Below are 17,772 nucleotides of genomic sequence, written 5' to 3'. Positions count from 1 at the left end.
AATATCATAAGTATAAATTCAGATTCTTCCCCAAAACACTGTCTTCCAGCCGGCAACCAAACTATTTAACAAACATTTCATTGATATAGTTTGACAACATGATTTTGATTCAAGGCCCACTTATGAATATTTCCAGAGCTCTCAGCAGCTCAGGTCAGCAGAGGAACCGTGAGAGGAGACTGCATCACCTCTGTTTGAACAGCATGTCGTCATAATCAAACAACCAGAGGTTGGTTTCACCACGCAGCCCCAACGACCCAGCAGAGCTTCATATCTGAGGCCTCGATCAGCAGCAGGACAACAGCTGTCTTTCACACAGTCAATGAGCAAGTTTATGATGCGACATGATGATGATGATGATGATGATGATGATGATGATGATGATGATGATGATGATGATGATGATGATGATGATGGGTGGAAATGAATCACAGTTATGGTTAGGATCTGAAATGGGAAGAGATCTTTTTATCATCTGTTGATCCATCCATCTATCATCCATCCATCCATCCATCCATCATCCATCCATCCATCCACCATCCATCCATCCATCCATCATCCATCCATCATCCATCATCCATCATCCATCATCCATCCATCCATCCATCCATCATCCATCCATCATCCATCCATCCATCCATCCATCATCCATCCATCCATCCATCATCCATCATCCATCCATCATCCATCCATCCATCCATCATCCATCCATCCATCATCCATCATCCATCCATCATCCATCCATCCATTCATCCATCATCCATCCATCCATTCATCCATAATCCATCCATCCATCCATTCATCCATTCATCCATCCATCCATCCATCCATCATCCATCATCCATCATCCATCCATCATCCATCCATCATCCATCCATCATCCATCATCCATCCATCATCCATCATCCATCATCCATTCAACCATCATCCATCCATCCATTCATCCATTCATCATCCATCCATCATCCATCCATCCATCCATCCATCATCCATCATCCATCCATCCGTCCATCATCCATTCAACCATCATCCATCCATCATCCATCCATCCATCCATCATCCATCCATCATCCATCATCCATCATCCATTCAACCATCATCCATCCATCCATTCATCCATTCATCATCCATCCATCATCCATCCATCCATCCATCCATCATCCATCATCCATCATCCATCATCCATCCATCCGTCCATCATCCATTCAACCATCATCCATCCATCATCCATCCATCCATCCATCATCCATCCATCCATCCATCATCCATCCATCATCCATCCATCCATCATCCATTCAACCATCATCCATCCATCCATCCATTCATCCATTCATCATCCATCCATCATCCATCCATCCATCCATCCATCCATCATCCATCATCCATCATCCATCCATCCATCCGTCCATCATCCTTTCAACCATCATCCATCATCCATCCATCCATCCATCCATCATCCATCCATCAATCATCCATTCATCCATCCATCCATCAATCATCCATTCATCCATCCATCATCCATCATCCATCATCCATCCATCCATCCGTCCATCATCCATTCAACCATAATCCATCCATCATCCATCCATCCATCCATCCATCATCCATCCATCCATCCATCCATCCATCCATCCATCATCCATCCATCATCCATCCATCCATCATCCATCCATCCATCCATCCATCCATCCATCCATCCATCCATCATCCATCCATCATCCATCCATCAATCATCCATCCATCATCCATCCATCCATCCATCCATCCATCCATCCATCCATCAATCCATCCATCCATCCATCCATCATCCATCCATAAATATTTATTGAGGGATAAACCTGCTGAACGATGAAATTCAAGAGCAGAAAGATGAGGCTGATGATAAAGTGTAATGTCTCTGTTCACATCGCTGCAGCGCTGTGTGACCTGAAAATAGACTCTTATCAGTCCCACTGAACCATCGATCAGCTGCTCACTGGGTCATGTTTACAGGTGTGTGTGTGTGTGTGTGTGTGTGTGTGCGTGCGTGCGTGTGTGTGTGTGTGTGTGTGTGTGCTCCGACTTTGACTTTTAGTTCATAATTAAAATGTGTTCACATTTACAGACATTGGGTGTAAAGGAGTTAAAATGTGAAAATAAATGTATGAATAACTGGCAGACATTCTTTTTATCTATCTTATCTTATTTAAACCTTCTTTAATTTATATTATTTACGAGCAGGAATGACTGTTTGTATTTTCTGATCAACAAAGAATTTACAGTTTAATAAAGTTTAATTATTAAACTTTTTTTCTCCCTTTAATTTAACAAAACAGACGCAGTCTGATGAAGTCCACTGCGCATGCGCCCGGCCGCTGTCCGCCTCCCTGTGACGTCACCGTCGTCTCCTGTCCTGACAGCATCCCGGAAGTGAAGGAGCCGCTGTTAGCAGCAGGGAGCTAACAGGAAGCTAACGGGAAGCTGAGGACTCTCATGGTGAACACGGAGGAATAAAAACGCTTCCAGCTGCTGTGAGACTGAACACTGAAGCTCTGCAGCTCTGCTGTCTGCTGGGAAACAAACACACTCACAAACAGTCACAGTAAGTCCGCCATGTTTCTGCTAACAGCAGCTAGCTGTGATGCTAACAGCTGATTCAGTTATGACGTTTCATTAACTAAATATAAATAAAGACAAATGTGGTTATATTAGAGTTAATAATGTGTTAATAATGATATAAACAGCTGCAGTTTGTAAAGCTGTTAGTTTATTATCAGCTCAGAAACAGCTGATCATATTGAATGTTTCACTTTATTCTCTTATTGATTGTTAATGTTGTATTTATGTCTTAAAGTTGTTTTTAATTGTCTTAAATGTTCTTATGGCTCAGGGAGGGCTATCTAAATGTCGTTATATTGTTGTCTGAACCTCAATATAACGACAATAAAGCTACTAAACTAAAACAAAAACATAGTACTGTTCATAGTTATAGTTATAATTCATTCAGATATTACAGTTTATAATATAGTTCATTCAGACTTGAGGTTTTCGAGCTGTGGCAGACAGCAGCAGCTCCAACATCTGGATTAAAGGAGAACGCTGTGATTATGTAATTGTGTAATAAAGGTTCAGCGTCTTCTGTTCATGTCTGAAAATTACAGATGAACTTAAATGAAACAGACAGAAATTAAAAGCGTGTGTCAGATATCAGAGGTTAAAGGTTGAAACGTCTCTACAACCATCGGACTGTCAGCTGGTGATAAAATGAACTGATGTCTCTGTATGTAAATAAACTCACTACCAGGATTACACACAGTGTGATTCAGTGTTACGTCATCAACACGGCACGAACATTAAAGTAATAAATGATTTTAAAACGTCCAGTTTGAGTCAACGTTATAGAATCAAAACCACAAAAAATTGAAAAAAGAGACAAAGATCAGTTTCAGATTCACAGACAGAATCAACTAAAACCATCTGTCTCATGCATGTTATTAACAGGAATATATAAATGCATTTATATTTAGAGAAAGGTAATGAGCAGTAGTTATGAGGATGTGAGCTGCAGCTAATAGTTATATTTCATTATTGATTAATCTGTTGATCATTTTCTACATTTATTACATATTGTTTAGTTTTTAAAAAGTCAAAAAATGATGAAAGATGTTGATCAGTGTTCCTGAAAGTCCTTTAAATGTCCCAAAGATCTTCAGTTTACTGTCAGAAAGAAAGCAGAAAATATTCATATTTAAAAAGCTGGAATCTTAATATAAAAGACTCGAAACGATGAATCGATCAAAACGGTTATTGATTAACTTTCTGTTGATCAGATGATCGTTTATCAGAATCAGGGTCCTGTTACGTCTCTGCTCGGTTCCCGTCAACTCGACTGTAATAAAATACGTGTTTATTCATATAGTCTGATATCATTAATCAGTAATCACTAACCAATAATCAATAATCAATACATCTATATTTACTTCAGGAGGCTTCAACTAAATTAACCTTTAATGAGGAAAAAGAAACATAAAAAACCCCCAAAAATAATTAAGAGGAATTGAATCAGACATGAAGGTAGTGTGCTCGTTAGTGTTTCTCTGCTGTTTCTAGACCACAGTGCCCCCCTCTGTACCCCCCCGTCTGTTTGCCCCCCCCGTCTCCCTGTCCCCCCGTCTGTTTGCCCCCCCCGCCTCTCTGTCCCCCCCCCCCGTCTGTTTGCCCCCCCCACCCTTCTGTCTGCCCCCCTTGCCCCCCTTCTCTGCCCCTCCCCCCCAAAAGGAACAACACAAAAGATCCTTTCAGAGTTTTCAGGTCAGCAGATTCCCACGAAACTGTCCTCATTATTATACTTAATATAATTATTATAATGTTCAGCTGCAGTAATGAGTCATGTGCTTGTGTCGACTTCATCATCATCATCTTCTTCATCATCATCATCTTCTTCATCATCATCATCATCATCATCATCATCATCATCAGTGAAATAACAGCTAACAGTGAATGTTTGTATTAACAGATGAACACAGTAACACGTCAGTAATTCAATGTTTCATATTATTTAAAAACAGCAGAAACAATTATTAACTTTTTTAGATTTTTCAGGATTAATTAATTACACTTTAATCACTCGTCACAATTGTCAGTAATGTTAAAGAAATCCCTTTAAAACCAGACGTTCAAACTGTAAAAGTACAATAACAATAAAATAATATAAAACTTTATATTCAGCAGCAAACTTTAACTAAGAGCTTCAAACTATTGATTAAAATATAAATAACAGATTAATTCTGATTGTTCATTTTTAATTTGCACAGAACCGTCTGTGTGTTTAATTTAGAGCTGAAACGATTTCTTAATTATTAGGGAACACTGATGTGTTACCCTCTAGAGAACACTGATGGATGTGTTAGACTTTAGGGAACACTGATGTGTTACCCTCTAGAGAACACTGATGGATGTGTGTTAGACTTTAGGGAACACTGATGTGTTACCCTCTAGAGAACACTGATGGATGTGTTAGACTTTAGGGAACACTGATGGATGTGTGTTGGACTTTAGGGAACACTGATGGATGTGTGTTGGACTTTAGGGAACACTGATGGATGTGTGTTAGACTTTAGGGAACACTGATAGATGTGTTGGACTTTAGGGAACACTGATGGATGTGTGTTGGACTTTAGGGAACACTGATGGATGTGTTAAACTTTAGGGAACACTGATGGATGTGTGTTAGACTTTAGGGAACACTGATAGATGTGTGTTAGACTTTAGGGAACACTGATGGATGTGTGTTAGACTTTAGGGAACACTGATAGATGTGTTGGACTTTAGGGAACACTGATGGATGTGTGTTGGACTTTAGGGAACACTGATGGATGTGTGTTGGACTTTAGGGAACACTGATGGATGTGTGTTAGACTTTAGGGAACACTGGTGGATGTGTGTTAGACTTTAGGGAACACTGATGGATGTGTGTTAGACTTTAGGGAGAACTGATAGATGTGTTGGACTTTAGGGAACACTGATGGATGTTTTAGACTTTAGGGAACACTGATGGATGTGTGTTGGACTTTAGGGAACACTGATGGATGTTTTAGACTTTAGGGAACACTGATGGATGTGTGTTGGACTTTAGGGAACACTGATGGATGTGTGTTAGACTTTAGGGAACACTGATGGATGTGTTAGACTTTAGGGAACACTGATGGATGTGTGTTAGACTTTAGGGAACACTGATGGATGTGTGTTAGCCTTTAGGGAACACTGATGGATGTGTGTTAGACTTTAGGGAACACTGATGGATGTGTTAGACTTTAGGGAACACTGATGGATGTGTGTTAGACTTTAGGGAACACTGATGTGTGTGTGTTGCAGGTCGGCGGCTGAGCGGCGTGCGGCGGGATGAGCGGCGCGGCTCTGGGCATTGAGATCGTGGTGGTGTTTTTCTTGGCGCTGTTCCTGCTGCATCGGTATGGAGACTTCAAGAAGCAGCAGCGCATGGTTCTGTTCGGCACGCTGCTGGCTTGGTACCTCTGCTTCCTCATCGTCTTCATCCTGCCTCTGGACGTCAGCACGGTCAGTCCCACACACACCCGGGAGGTTTGTCCCTCGCAGGCTCCCGTCACAGCTGACCTGTGTGTGTTTCTCTTTCAGACGATCTATAAACAGTGTAAGATCGACCACGAGGAGCACGCTGCGCCCAACGCCAGCCCCCTGCCGTCCAATCACAGCGCAGCAAACACGACTGTCACACCTACGAAAAGGTAACACAATGCTGCTCATTTATTTTATTTATTATTTATTTATTCTGGATTTATTTAATATTTATTTATCATATTTTCAGGATTTATTGTTTCTTCCTGTAGTTTTAGATTCAAACTCTTTCAAACAGGAAGTTAAATTCTTGGTTGCAGCTTCATTTGCTTGTTTTTGTCGAACAGTGAACTGAATATTTTAACGTTTTTCTTTTGTTTGTGTTGAACCAAACAAACAACGAGGAAGTTTCACCTCAAGCTGAAGCAAACAAAAACTCAACAAACAGGAAATATAACGATGATGATGAAGCAGAAACACACTTCTGTTTACAGATCTGTATTTCACTATAAACAACTTCAAATATTCAGTTAATACAATATTAAAAGGAACCTGACTATTAACAGCTTCTCCTACTAAACTACGTCAGAAATACATGAAAGATTTTCATTTATTTATTTATTATTTATTTAATGACATCGGTGCAATGAAACAGTTAACTACACTGTGAGTTTATGTATATATGAAACTTGCCTGTATATCTTTAAAAACGTATCAGACGGTATGTCGTATTTTACATTTTTATCATTCTTAGTTTCTCTTTTGTGCTTTGGTCTTAATTTGTCCTTTGTCTTTGTAATTTCTTCTTTCTTTTGTTCCTTTTTCTTCATGTTGTCACTTGTTTTATCTGATCACACACACGTATAACAGCTGATGTTCCTCTCTGACAGCACTCTGAAGGCGTGCTACAAGCCGTGGAGCTACATCCCTGATGGCATCATGCCGGTGTTCTGGAGGGTCGTTTACTGGACGTCTCAGTGCCTCACGTGGTCAGTATGAATCTGATCAGGCTGCACGTCGTTAGTTAAATGAACAAGGCTCAGTGACTAATTAGTGTTGGTGAGATGATGAATTCATAAATCAGTTAAACTAGATTTAAAAGCAGCATCAGGTTTGTTAAAATGTACATTTAGTATTTTTGTTGGTTTTATTGGAGATAAATTCAGACTGAACTCAGCAGCTCCGCAGCAAGACATCATGGAGGTCCGAGTTACGCCCAGTTCAATATAATCAATATATTAAAAAAGGATCAATAAGAGAAAACTGGATCAATGTGGAATTAAGGGTTTATTGTTTTAATAATTGTTTTATAAATGGATGAATACAGAAAAAGACCTTAAACAGATCTTAAAAAACTAGTTTTAAACGGCATCTTTTATTAGTCAGTATGAACAAGAGGAACGTGGGTCAGTAACTAATAAGTGTTGGTAAGATGATGAATTCATAAATCAGTTAAACTAGATTTAAAAGCAGCATCAGGTTTGTTAAAATGTACATTTAGTATTTTTGTTGGTTTTATATCATTTGAAATGACATTTGCACCGTTTTTTACCAAAAGTAAGACTGAATGCTCCTGAAAATGTCAAATGGTGTAACCACAAAAGAATGATACATATTACATATGTTATCCACCTAGAGAGAAAGAAAGAAGGAAAGAAAGAATAGAGGAAAGAAAGAGGAGGAAGAAGAGAAAGAAAACACGAAGTTAGAGGAGAGAAAGAAAGATAAACAAGGAAGAGAAGAAAGAAAGAAAGAAAGAAAGAAAGAAAGAAAGAAAGAAAGAAAGAAAGAAAAATAAGTAAAGCAGTCAGGTTCCTGATCTCCATGGTAACCCAGAGTAAATGTAATATTTAGAACAATTGTATTCCATTAGCTTTATTTAATATAAAAGTTATAATGTAAGATCATGCCAAACTAGTTGATATGGTGTTTTATTGACAATTTACTGTTTTTAAGCAAGTTGAATTATTTGGTACAAAGTTTTTATGGTTACACCACTTAGACATTTTTGCCATAATCCTCTAATATATTCTCTCTAAATGGATTAAAAGCAGAAATTTGATGCTGGGTCCACAAAAAAAGAATGTGTGCAAGTTATTCATACGTTTATTTTCACATTTTAACCCTTTAAATTTAAACTAAACCACAGGGAGACAGTATATAAACTCACAGCGAGGTGTTAATGTGTCTCCAGGCTGCTGCTGCCCTTCATGCAGTCCTACGCTCGCTCCGGAGGTTTCTCCATCACCGGGAAGATTAAAACTGCGCTGATCGAGAACGCCATTTACTACGGTACCTACCTGCTGATCTTCGGCTCGCTGCTCATATACGTGGCTGTTCACCCTGAGTGGCATCTGTCCTGGTGAGTGACGACGCCAAACACTGCAGACTTTTAACTTAGACAGTTGTTTCCAGGCAGATGATCTAGTTAGATATTTACATTATTCTGAGGATAACACAGTCAGAGCTGCAGCTAAATGATCATTTTTATTATTGATTGATCTGTCAGTCATCTCATTCTGTGCTTCAGAGCTGCAGCTAAACATTATTCTCATTATTGATTCATCTTCACGTTGTTTTTCCTCCACTAATCGATCTATTGTTTGGTCAGTAAACTGTATCTATGTGTTTGAATAAACCTAAAAATATTCAGATTATGATCCAAGAAGATAAAGAAAATCACAAAATGTTGCTGCAATCAAATAATTTGGCTTTTTTCCCTTGAATGACTGAAATAATAATCAGAATAGTTGCAGATAAGCTGCTTTATGTTTCTGGTGTTTGATGTCAGCCTTCGCATGCACAGCCTCAGACTGAGATCTCAGTCCAGTTAGTAACTAACCAGTATTTTCATTATTAATTAAATTGATTTTTTTTTTGCATCATTTGATCCATAAAATGTTGATCAGTGTTTCTCTAAAGTCCAACATGACGTCCTCAAAATGTCTCAAAGAAATTCAGTTTACTGTCAAAAAAGAAACAGAAAATATTAATATTTAAGAGGAAAAGACTCAACGTGATGAATTATAAAAACAGTTGATTGATGAATTTTCTGTTGATCAGCGGATCGTTGCAGCTTGAATGAGACTAAATGAGTAAATATTCTGCAGATGAATTGATAATGAGAGTAATGGTTGTTTCATAATGTCTGTGATGAACAAAATGACCTACCTCACAGCACATTATATCATATTTATTATACTATATTTTCTTCTGGGCCTGTGCAATTTACAATGCAACTTACAACAATGCTCTAACTTTCCCTTTATAAAGGGTTTTTATGCACTTTTTTATGTCTAGAGAAGTATGTGTTTTATGAATGTGTCTATCTTGTGTGTCTTTTTAAATTTTGTCTTGACTCTCTGAACAAACCGCACAAAAGTTCCTATGTGTGCAAATAAAGTTCTTGAATGAATGACGGGGTAATGAAGGGTTCATTTAGCCTCAGAGTGTTCAGTAGAAGATGAAGACGCTTGGTGTGACAGCAGCCTGGTTCTGTGTTCAGGTACGAGCTGCAGACCATCGGCATCACGGCGGCTAACACCTGGGGTCTCTTCCTGCTGGTGCTGCTGCTCGGCTACGGATTGGTGGAGATCCCTCGCTCCTACTGGAACGCCTCGCGCCACGGACACCTGCTCATCAAGACCTACTTCAAGGCGTCCAAGCTGATGACGGAGAAGGCCGACGCGGAGGAGAACCTGGAGGACATGATGGAGGTGAGCGTCCGACACCGCCGGGAGGAGATGATGGTTTAATAATGAGTCTGTTTGTTAACTGTGACTCTGATGTTGCTGCAGGAGGTCAGAAAGGTCAGCGAGTCCATCAAATACAACCATCCACTGAGGAAGTACATCGACACCATCCTCAGGAAGGTCAGTCAGTCTTTATTAATTAAGCACCAAATCACAACTAAAGTCATCTCAAGGTACTTAACACAAAGAGAAGGTCTGAGTATCATTTAAAAAGTACAACACCAGCACTAATCTATGTACACTTAACCTTGTAAAGTCTTACCATACATTTCTAATTGTAATGTTTAAAGCCTTATAGGTGCTGCATAAAGCTCATATCACAACCTACTAAACTGTTCATGTATGATGATGATGCATAACGCATGATGACAGATATAATTGCTCTATCTCACATTTCAACAGGAATTAATACAATAAAATAAACTACAAAACATTTAGTCATACAGCAGTGCATTGGTTTATCTGTGCTCTACATGTATCTGATCTTATCTGATGATGTAGAGCTCTCTAAAACTCACGGATCAAATATGACTCACCTGGCGATAAACGGTTAAAGTGATCCTGATTCCACCTGAGTACATTAGATACCCATCGCATTACATCCAAGAACGCTTCTGTTGATCGGCTGTGAGCACGTTCATAAAAATAGTTATATTTTATAGCTCTGCATCGATCCCAGCTATCGATTGATAGAAGATGTTTTGAAACTACTTGATATCAATTTTATTTCCGGGTGATACCTCAAAGGTATCGAGTACCGATACACAACCCTGAGCAGGTCTAGACCGAACTCTTTATTTAATTTAAAGAGACCGCAGAGCGCAGTGTTCTAGTAGGTTCATGAGGTTCTATGAGCTGGGAGCACAGTGTTCTAGTAGGTTCATGAAGTTCTATGAGCTGGGAGCACAGTGTTCTAGTAGGTTCTAAGGTTCTATGAGCTGGGAGCGCAGTGTTCTAGTAGGTTCATAAGGTTCTATGAGCTGGGAGCGCAGTGTTCTAGTAGGTTCATAAGGTTCTATGAGCTGGGAGCGCAGTGTTCTAGTAGGTTCATGAGGTTTTATGACCCCCCCTCAGTGTCCGGTGGAACACCAGGAGAAGATGGGCAGGAACATGGACGACTACGAGGACTTTGATGACAAACAGAACTCGTATCCCAGCGAGAAGAGTCTGTCCAAGCTTCATAAACAGGTGAGATCACATCATCAAATTTCTGGTTAAAAAAAGGTTTTATGTTTTTTTTCTTCTCTTAAATTTAAAAAGTGGAACAAATTTGACCCTTTACATTTCACGTTTTAGAGATGCTGACAAACTTCTGCTGAAATTAAGTCAAACATCCATTTCAGTAACATCAAGACACTAAATGTTAAACCCTGTGTGTGTGTGTGTGTGTGTGTGTGCGCGTGTGTGTGTGTGTGTATATCTGTGTGTGTGTGTGTGTGTGTGTGTGTGTGTGTGTGTGTGTGTGTGTGTGTGTATATATCTGTGTGTGTGTGTGTGTGTGTGTGCGTCCAGGTGATCTATGCGGTGCAGAGACACAACAGGACTCGAGTGCAGTGGCAGATCCTCCTGCAGCAGGCCATCCACCTGGAGGACGTAGCCAAGAACGAAACCAGTTCAACTCACCAGTTCGTCCACAGCTTCCCGTCCTCTGAGCCGGCCGGCTGGTTCAGCAGATACGTTTACACACCGACTGTAGGTGGGTCGGACAGAACCCTCCGTTAATATAACAGAACCTGCAACTATACATGAGATCAACATAAGAACCCAAAGTAACAGTCAGTGTGTTTATGTGTAATGATTCCTCCTGTTCATACTGACCATTAGAAGATCCCTTCATCATGTTTACTGTAATGATTCCTCCTGTTCATACTGACCATTAGAAGATCCCTTCATAATGTTTACTGTAATGATTCCTCCTGTTCATACTGACCATTAGAAGATCCCTTCATCATGTTTACTGTAATGATTCCTCCTGTTCATACTGACCATTAGAAGATCCCTTCATCATGTTTACTGTAATGATTCCTCCTGTTCATACTGACCATTAGAAGATCCCTTCATCATGTTTACAATGGAAGTGATGGAGGACTAAACCCACAGTCCTCCTTCTGTGGAAACATGGATTTAAAAGTTGATCTGAAGCTGATATGAAGCTTCAGTCGTCTGAATGTCTGGAAGGAAAGAAAGAAAAATGAAAGAAAGAAGAAAAAGGAAGACGAAGAGAAAGGGGGAAAAAAGAAAAGGGAAGAGAAAAAAGGAAGAAGGAGGAGAGAAAGATTAAGTAGGAGAAGGAAAGAAAGAAAGAAAGGAGGAGAGTAAATCTTTATCTTCAGTGTTTTTAGTATCAAAGTCTTTGTGTTACTATGGTTACAGCACAGCTCAACAGGGAAACACTAAGAGGGAATTTACTGCTGAAAAGACTGTAAATGTGTCAGATATCACTTGATATGTCCTCCATCACTGAAGTTTATTAAGAGCTAGAAGCATTCCTGCATTTTGAAGACATCTGTTAATATTCAGTATGAACAGGAGGAATGTCTCTTTAAAGCTCATATTGACTCCTGACTTCTGCTTTAACTCGTTAGAAACTGAACTTTAATAAACAGGAAATCATCTGATCTGAAATGTGACAGGAAATGTTTTAGATGAATCAGCTCATCTGTGTGTGTGTGTGTGTGTGTGTGTGTGTGTGTGTGTGTGTGTGTGTGTACAGAGTGGTACTGGGAGTGCCTCCTGAAGTGTTGGTTCTACCGGCTCCTGTCAGTGGTTCTGACCCTGTTCAGCGTGGCCGTGGTTTGGTCTGAATGCACCTTCTTCAGCACCCGACCCGTCCTGTCCCTGTTCGCTGTGTTCATCCAGCTGGCTGAGAGGGATTACAACTACCTGTACATAGAGGTGAGACTCACCGACCACGAGGAAACACTTATATGGGCATCAGGAGGAGCATGAGGCGCCCTCCTGAACCTGTGAACCAATCAACCTGTCAATCACCACGTAGCCACGCCCTAATGCATACCCTGCTTTATCGTCACATATAAAATCAGGGAGGCCAAAATGTCCCAAATGAACATCATACTGCATTGAAGAAGGCTTTAAACTAGCGATTGAGACCATAAACACATTTTGAAAACGTTTACTGAGGTTAGAAATCAAGTGAGAAGTTGGTGAATTCTCCATTGACTTGTATAGAGACGGAAGTCCTTTTGACACCAAAACGGTCGCCCCCTGGTGGCCTTTTGATAGAATGCAGTTTTAAGTTACTTCTGTTACTGTTGGGCTCATTTCAGAGGACCGGAACTCCCCGCCTGAATATAACCCAATACTACTCTTGTAAATAATGTCACGATTATTATTTTTATTACATATTTTTACTATTATTGTTCTTATTCTGTCTTATTGCTGCTCTTATATTCTACCTTGCTGTCCACTGCTGCTGTAACGATGCACATCTCCCCATTGTGGGACTAAAGTATGAATATGTGATGTTCTCTCCACCAGATGGCGTGCTTCATCACCATCTTCTTCCTGTGCACCTGTGTTTACTCCACGGTGTTCCGTATCCGTGTGTTTAACTACTACTACCTGGCTTCCCATCACCAGACCGACGCCTACAGCCTGCAGTTCAGCGGCATGTGAGCACCGACCTCTGGTTTACCTTCAGCCGTTTAAATTCAGTAAAGATAAGATAATAATGAATCCTCTGTGTGTCTGTGTGTGTGTGTGTGTGTGTGTGTGTGTGTGTGTTTGTCTGTGTGTATGTCTGTGTGTATCTGTGTGTGTGTGTGTCTCGCTGTGTGTGTGTGTGTGTGTGTGTGTGTGTGTCTCGCTGTGTGTGTGTGTGTGTGTGTGTGTGTCTGTCTCTGTGTGTGTGTGTGTGTGTGTGTCTCTGTCTCTGTGTGTGTGTGTGTGTGTCTCTGTGTGTGTGTGTGTGTGTGTGTGTCTCGCTGTGTGTGTTTGTCTGTGTCTGTGTGTGTGTGTGTGCGTGTGTGTAGGCTGTTCTGCCGTCTCACCCCCCCGCTGTGTCTGAACTTCCTGGGTCTGATCCACATGGACTCGGCCATCTCCCACCAGCAGAAGGAGCAGACGGCCTACACCTCGGTAAATATGATGAGGAGCAGAGTGATGATGTCACAGCTCAGCAGAGTGATGATGTCACAGCTCAGCAGAGTGATGATGTCACAGCTCAGCAGAGTGATGATGTCACAGCTCAGCAGCAGCTCCTCTAAATGTTTCATGTCTTGTTTCAGATCATGGGATCGATGAGAGTCCTCTCCTTCATCGCTAACGGCTTCTACATCTACTATCCCATGCTCATCGTCATCCTCTGCATCGCCACGTACTTCAGGTACACACACACACACACACACAAACACACACACACACACACACAGACACATACACCCTCACAGCTGCAGCAGATGTGATCATGTGATCATTCTCTCTTTCTCTCCTCAGTTTGGGAACTCGATGTCTGAATCTTCTCGGCTTCCAGCAGTTTGTAGGCGACAGTGAAATGACCTCTGACCTCATCGACGAGGGAAAGGAGCTGATTCGCCGAGGTGAGTGTGATGTCATCAGGAGGCGCTGTGCTGCACGTCTGTGTTTAACACGACGGAGTTTAACATGTTTGTTTGTTTACAGAGAAGAGAAAACGGCAAAGGATCGAAGACGGAGAGAACAGACGGAGAGTGAGTACAACACATGAAACTATGAGAGAATCCTTTATTTAATACAGGAAACTGTTATTTTACTTTATAAAATATACTTTAATACAAACACAGATTACTTTTGTTCTAACACTATACTCAAAATGTTATTTTAATACAAGAACATGTACTTGGTAATGTTATTTTAATGCTAGAAAATATAGTTGTTGTTTTGTTTTTTTAAGTATTTTAATACAAAAAGAAAAAAAATATTTTTGTTCTTAGCTTTACTAAAAATATATATATTTAATACTTGAAAATGTTATTTAAAACTCTTAAAATATTGTTCATGTAGTTTTAGAAAAAGTTATTTTAAAACTAGATGTTAAGAAAGCATTATTATAATATTTCAAATGTATTTTAATACTGAATAAGGTTATTATAGATCTAAAAATGTTATGATGAATATAGTATATATTTCTAATATTATTCTAGGAAAGCTTATTTTAAAACTAGACATGATAACTGTAGTTTAGGAAAATGTTATTTTAATACATGAAAAGGTCTAAAAAACTTGTTATTTAAATCCTATAATAGAATATGAATGTTTAGCTGTAGAGCATGTTAGCATGTTAGCATGTTGCAGGCGTTTCATATGAAGCTGTTTCAGGAGTGGAAGGAGCGCTACGGCAGCCAGCGGGACGATTACACCGCGAGGAACCGCAGCAGCCACGAGATGAAGGAGACGAGCTACTCTGATACTGTGAATACGAATAACAGACGTGAGTCAGACTGAACGATTCATCCTGCAAACTGAAGCTTATTATTATGTTTTTATGAGTAATGACTTTATTGATGTGTTGTTTATTTTGAACATCAGAGGCTAAATACTCCCGTGCGAGCGGTCGAGCAGAGAGAGATTGCATCGAGCTGCTGCAGGACGCCGAACCTTTAGACTTTAACGCCGACTCTCTGACCGACGAGCCGCTGGACTCAGAGTCTGGAAGGTAATCTGGATTTATTATTAATAGTTTTATTTACTGTTTGAGGCTCAGTGAGGTTTAGTTTAAATTTAAAGGGTTAAAATGTGAAAATAAACGTATGAATAACTTGCACACTTTCTTTTTTTGTGGACCCAGCATCAAATTTCTGATTTTAATCCAAAAATGTAATTTCAAATGATATAAAACCAACAAAAATACTAAATGTACATTTTAACAAACCTGATGCTGCTTTTAAAACTAGTTTAACTGATTTATGAATTCATCATCTTACCAACACTTATTAGTTACTGACCCATGTTCCTCTTGTTCATACTGACTAATAAAAGATGTCGTTTAAAACTAGTTTTTAAGATCTGTTTAAGGTCTTTTTCTGTATTCATCCATTTATAAAACAATTATTAAAACAATAAAACCTTAATTCCACATTGATCCAGTTTTCTCTTATTGATCATTTTTTAATATATTGAATATATTGAACTGGGCGTAACTCGGACGTCCATGATGTCTTGCTGCGGAGCCGCTGAGTTCAGTCTGAATTTATCTCCTATAAAACCAACAAAAATACTAAATGTACATTTTAACAAACCTGATGCTGCTTTTAAATCTAGTTTAACTGATTTATGAATTCATCATCTTACCAACACTTATTGTCACTGAGCCTGTAATACTAACATCAGCCACAGACCTGTACAGCTACCTCATGTTCCTCATTGAGAGCTGCTGAGTCTCTGTATATTTCTGATGATGTGTGTGTGTGTGTGTGTGTGTTTGCTCCTTCAGACACTCGGGAGGACGATATCTGTCCATGTCGTCGTCTCGCAGTCGGATATTTGACGACGTCTAACGGAGGAAACGTGAAGGAGAGCCATAAACTGGAACGCACATCACTGTCGCCGCCTGCAGAGAGGAGCTGCAGTCACCTGAATGTACCACATGACCTCCACCACAGCACACACCTGTCCTCCCAGGATGCACGCACGCACATCCTGCAGCTGTCAGCAGGTGTCCACGTCCAGCGTGGCTGCAGGTAAATGAAGGAACACTGCAGCGGATGAAGCCTTTGATATGAACGCTGCTGTTCCTGAGAGCTGCAGACGTCCGAGCAGCCGCTGCATGTACGAACCCTCACAGGAACATTTCTGTTTGCTTTTCTTTCTGTTTTAAATGTTCTGCTCATCCTCTCTGCTCCTGTCACTCACTGCTGCTCAATTTATACTATATGATATTCATTCATTATGCAGCTCTCACATGGAAGCAAATAATACCCTAAACATTATGAACAACTGAATACATCGTTTCATTAAACCAACACTGAACCATATTTACGTTCCACCTCTGCAGTTTATATTTTTAGCATTAAAATATTGAACAGAGTGGAGCGTCTGAAAAAAGGGGATTCGAAGTTTGAGTTTTTCAACCAACTCAGATTTTAAAAAATTGAAGTCAAGTTAAAAACAAAAAAGATCCGGTTATTTATTTATTTATGTATTTATATCTGTATTTATTTCAGGGGAAGCTGCTCAGTACAAACTCAGCAGCTTCAGCTTCAGGTCACATGTTTGTTACATTATGAGACGATAAAACGCTGATCATGAAGTTTAAAACGGTTTAAAGAAGGAAAACACACTGACAGGATGTTTAACGTGATCAGATAAACTGAGTCTGATTAATCTCATTCAGACTGGTGATGTCATAGTGATGTCACAGAGTCCTGGAGTACACTGTGACATCACTGTGACATCACTGCAGCGAGGTGAGACGCTCAACCAACATAGCTCTGAAAAAACACACAGACACAGACACACACACACACACACAGTCAGGGAGACACACACACACACACACACACACACACACACACACACAGTCAGGGAGACACACAGACACACACACACAGTCAGGGAGACACACAGACACACACACACACTCTCTCTCTATCACCAGTCCTTCTGGACTTTGATGTTTTCACATTCAGAAATCTGAGACGACAAACTGAACTTCCTCCCTCCCTCCTTTCTTTCCTTCTTCTTCCCTTCCTTCTTCCTCCCTTCCTTCCTTGACTCGAGGACAACAGGAGGGTTAAATCTCAAATATTGAGCGGTGATTAAACGAGAGCTATTCAGTTGTCTATAGATTCAGATTATTTGCTTCCATAAGTGTAATTAGGATCTGATGGTGTTCGTCTTTCCTTCATTTATAAATCCTGACGTTAGAAAACATCGTAAAGGTTTTTTTTACCTGACTGATTCAAACTGTTTCTCTTCATACGTGTTTAAAGATGAAATGGTTCCAGATGTG

General features: G+C 40.0%; 1 protein-coding gene across 1 annotated transcript; it reads left to right on the top strand.

Moving 5' to 3' along the window:
- Window positions 1-2,439: 2,439 nt before the first annotated feature.
- Window positions 2,440-17,480, top strand: lmbrd2b (LMBR1 domain containing 2b). The gene is made up of 18 exons (XM_062434319.1): window positions 2,440-2,581; window positions 5,854-6,054; window positions 6,133-6,242; window positions 6,963-7,061; window positions 8,267-8,434; window positions 9,578-9,788; window positions 9,870-9,944; window positions 10,899-11,012; window positions 11,337-11,520; window positions 12,538-12,719; window positions 13,323-13,456; window positions 13,817-13,922; window positions 14,072-14,169; window positions 14,280-14,383; window positions 14,466-14,512; window positions 15,141-15,252; window positions 15,351-15,477; window positions 16,255-17,480. The coding sequence occupies exons 2-18, from the start codon at window positions 5,881-5,883 to the stop codon at window positions 16,316-16,318; spliced, it is 2,109 nt and encodes a 702-aa protein (XP_062290303.1). The 5' UTR covers window positions 2,440-2,581; window positions 5,854-5,880; the 3' UTR covers window positions 16,319-17,480.
- The last annotated feature ends 292 nt before the right edge of the window (window positions 17,481-17,772 follow it).

This window comes from Scomber scombrus, chromosome 15, assembly GCF_963691925.1.
Source record: "Scomber scombrus chromosome 15, fScoSco1.1, whole genome shotgun sequence".
Classification (NCBI taxonomy): Eukaryota; Metazoa; Chordata; class Actinopteri; order Scombriformes; family Scombridae; genus Scomber; species Scomber scombrus.
Note: the sequence above shows the minus strand (reverse complement) of the source record. Positions and strands in the feature narration are given on the sequence as shown.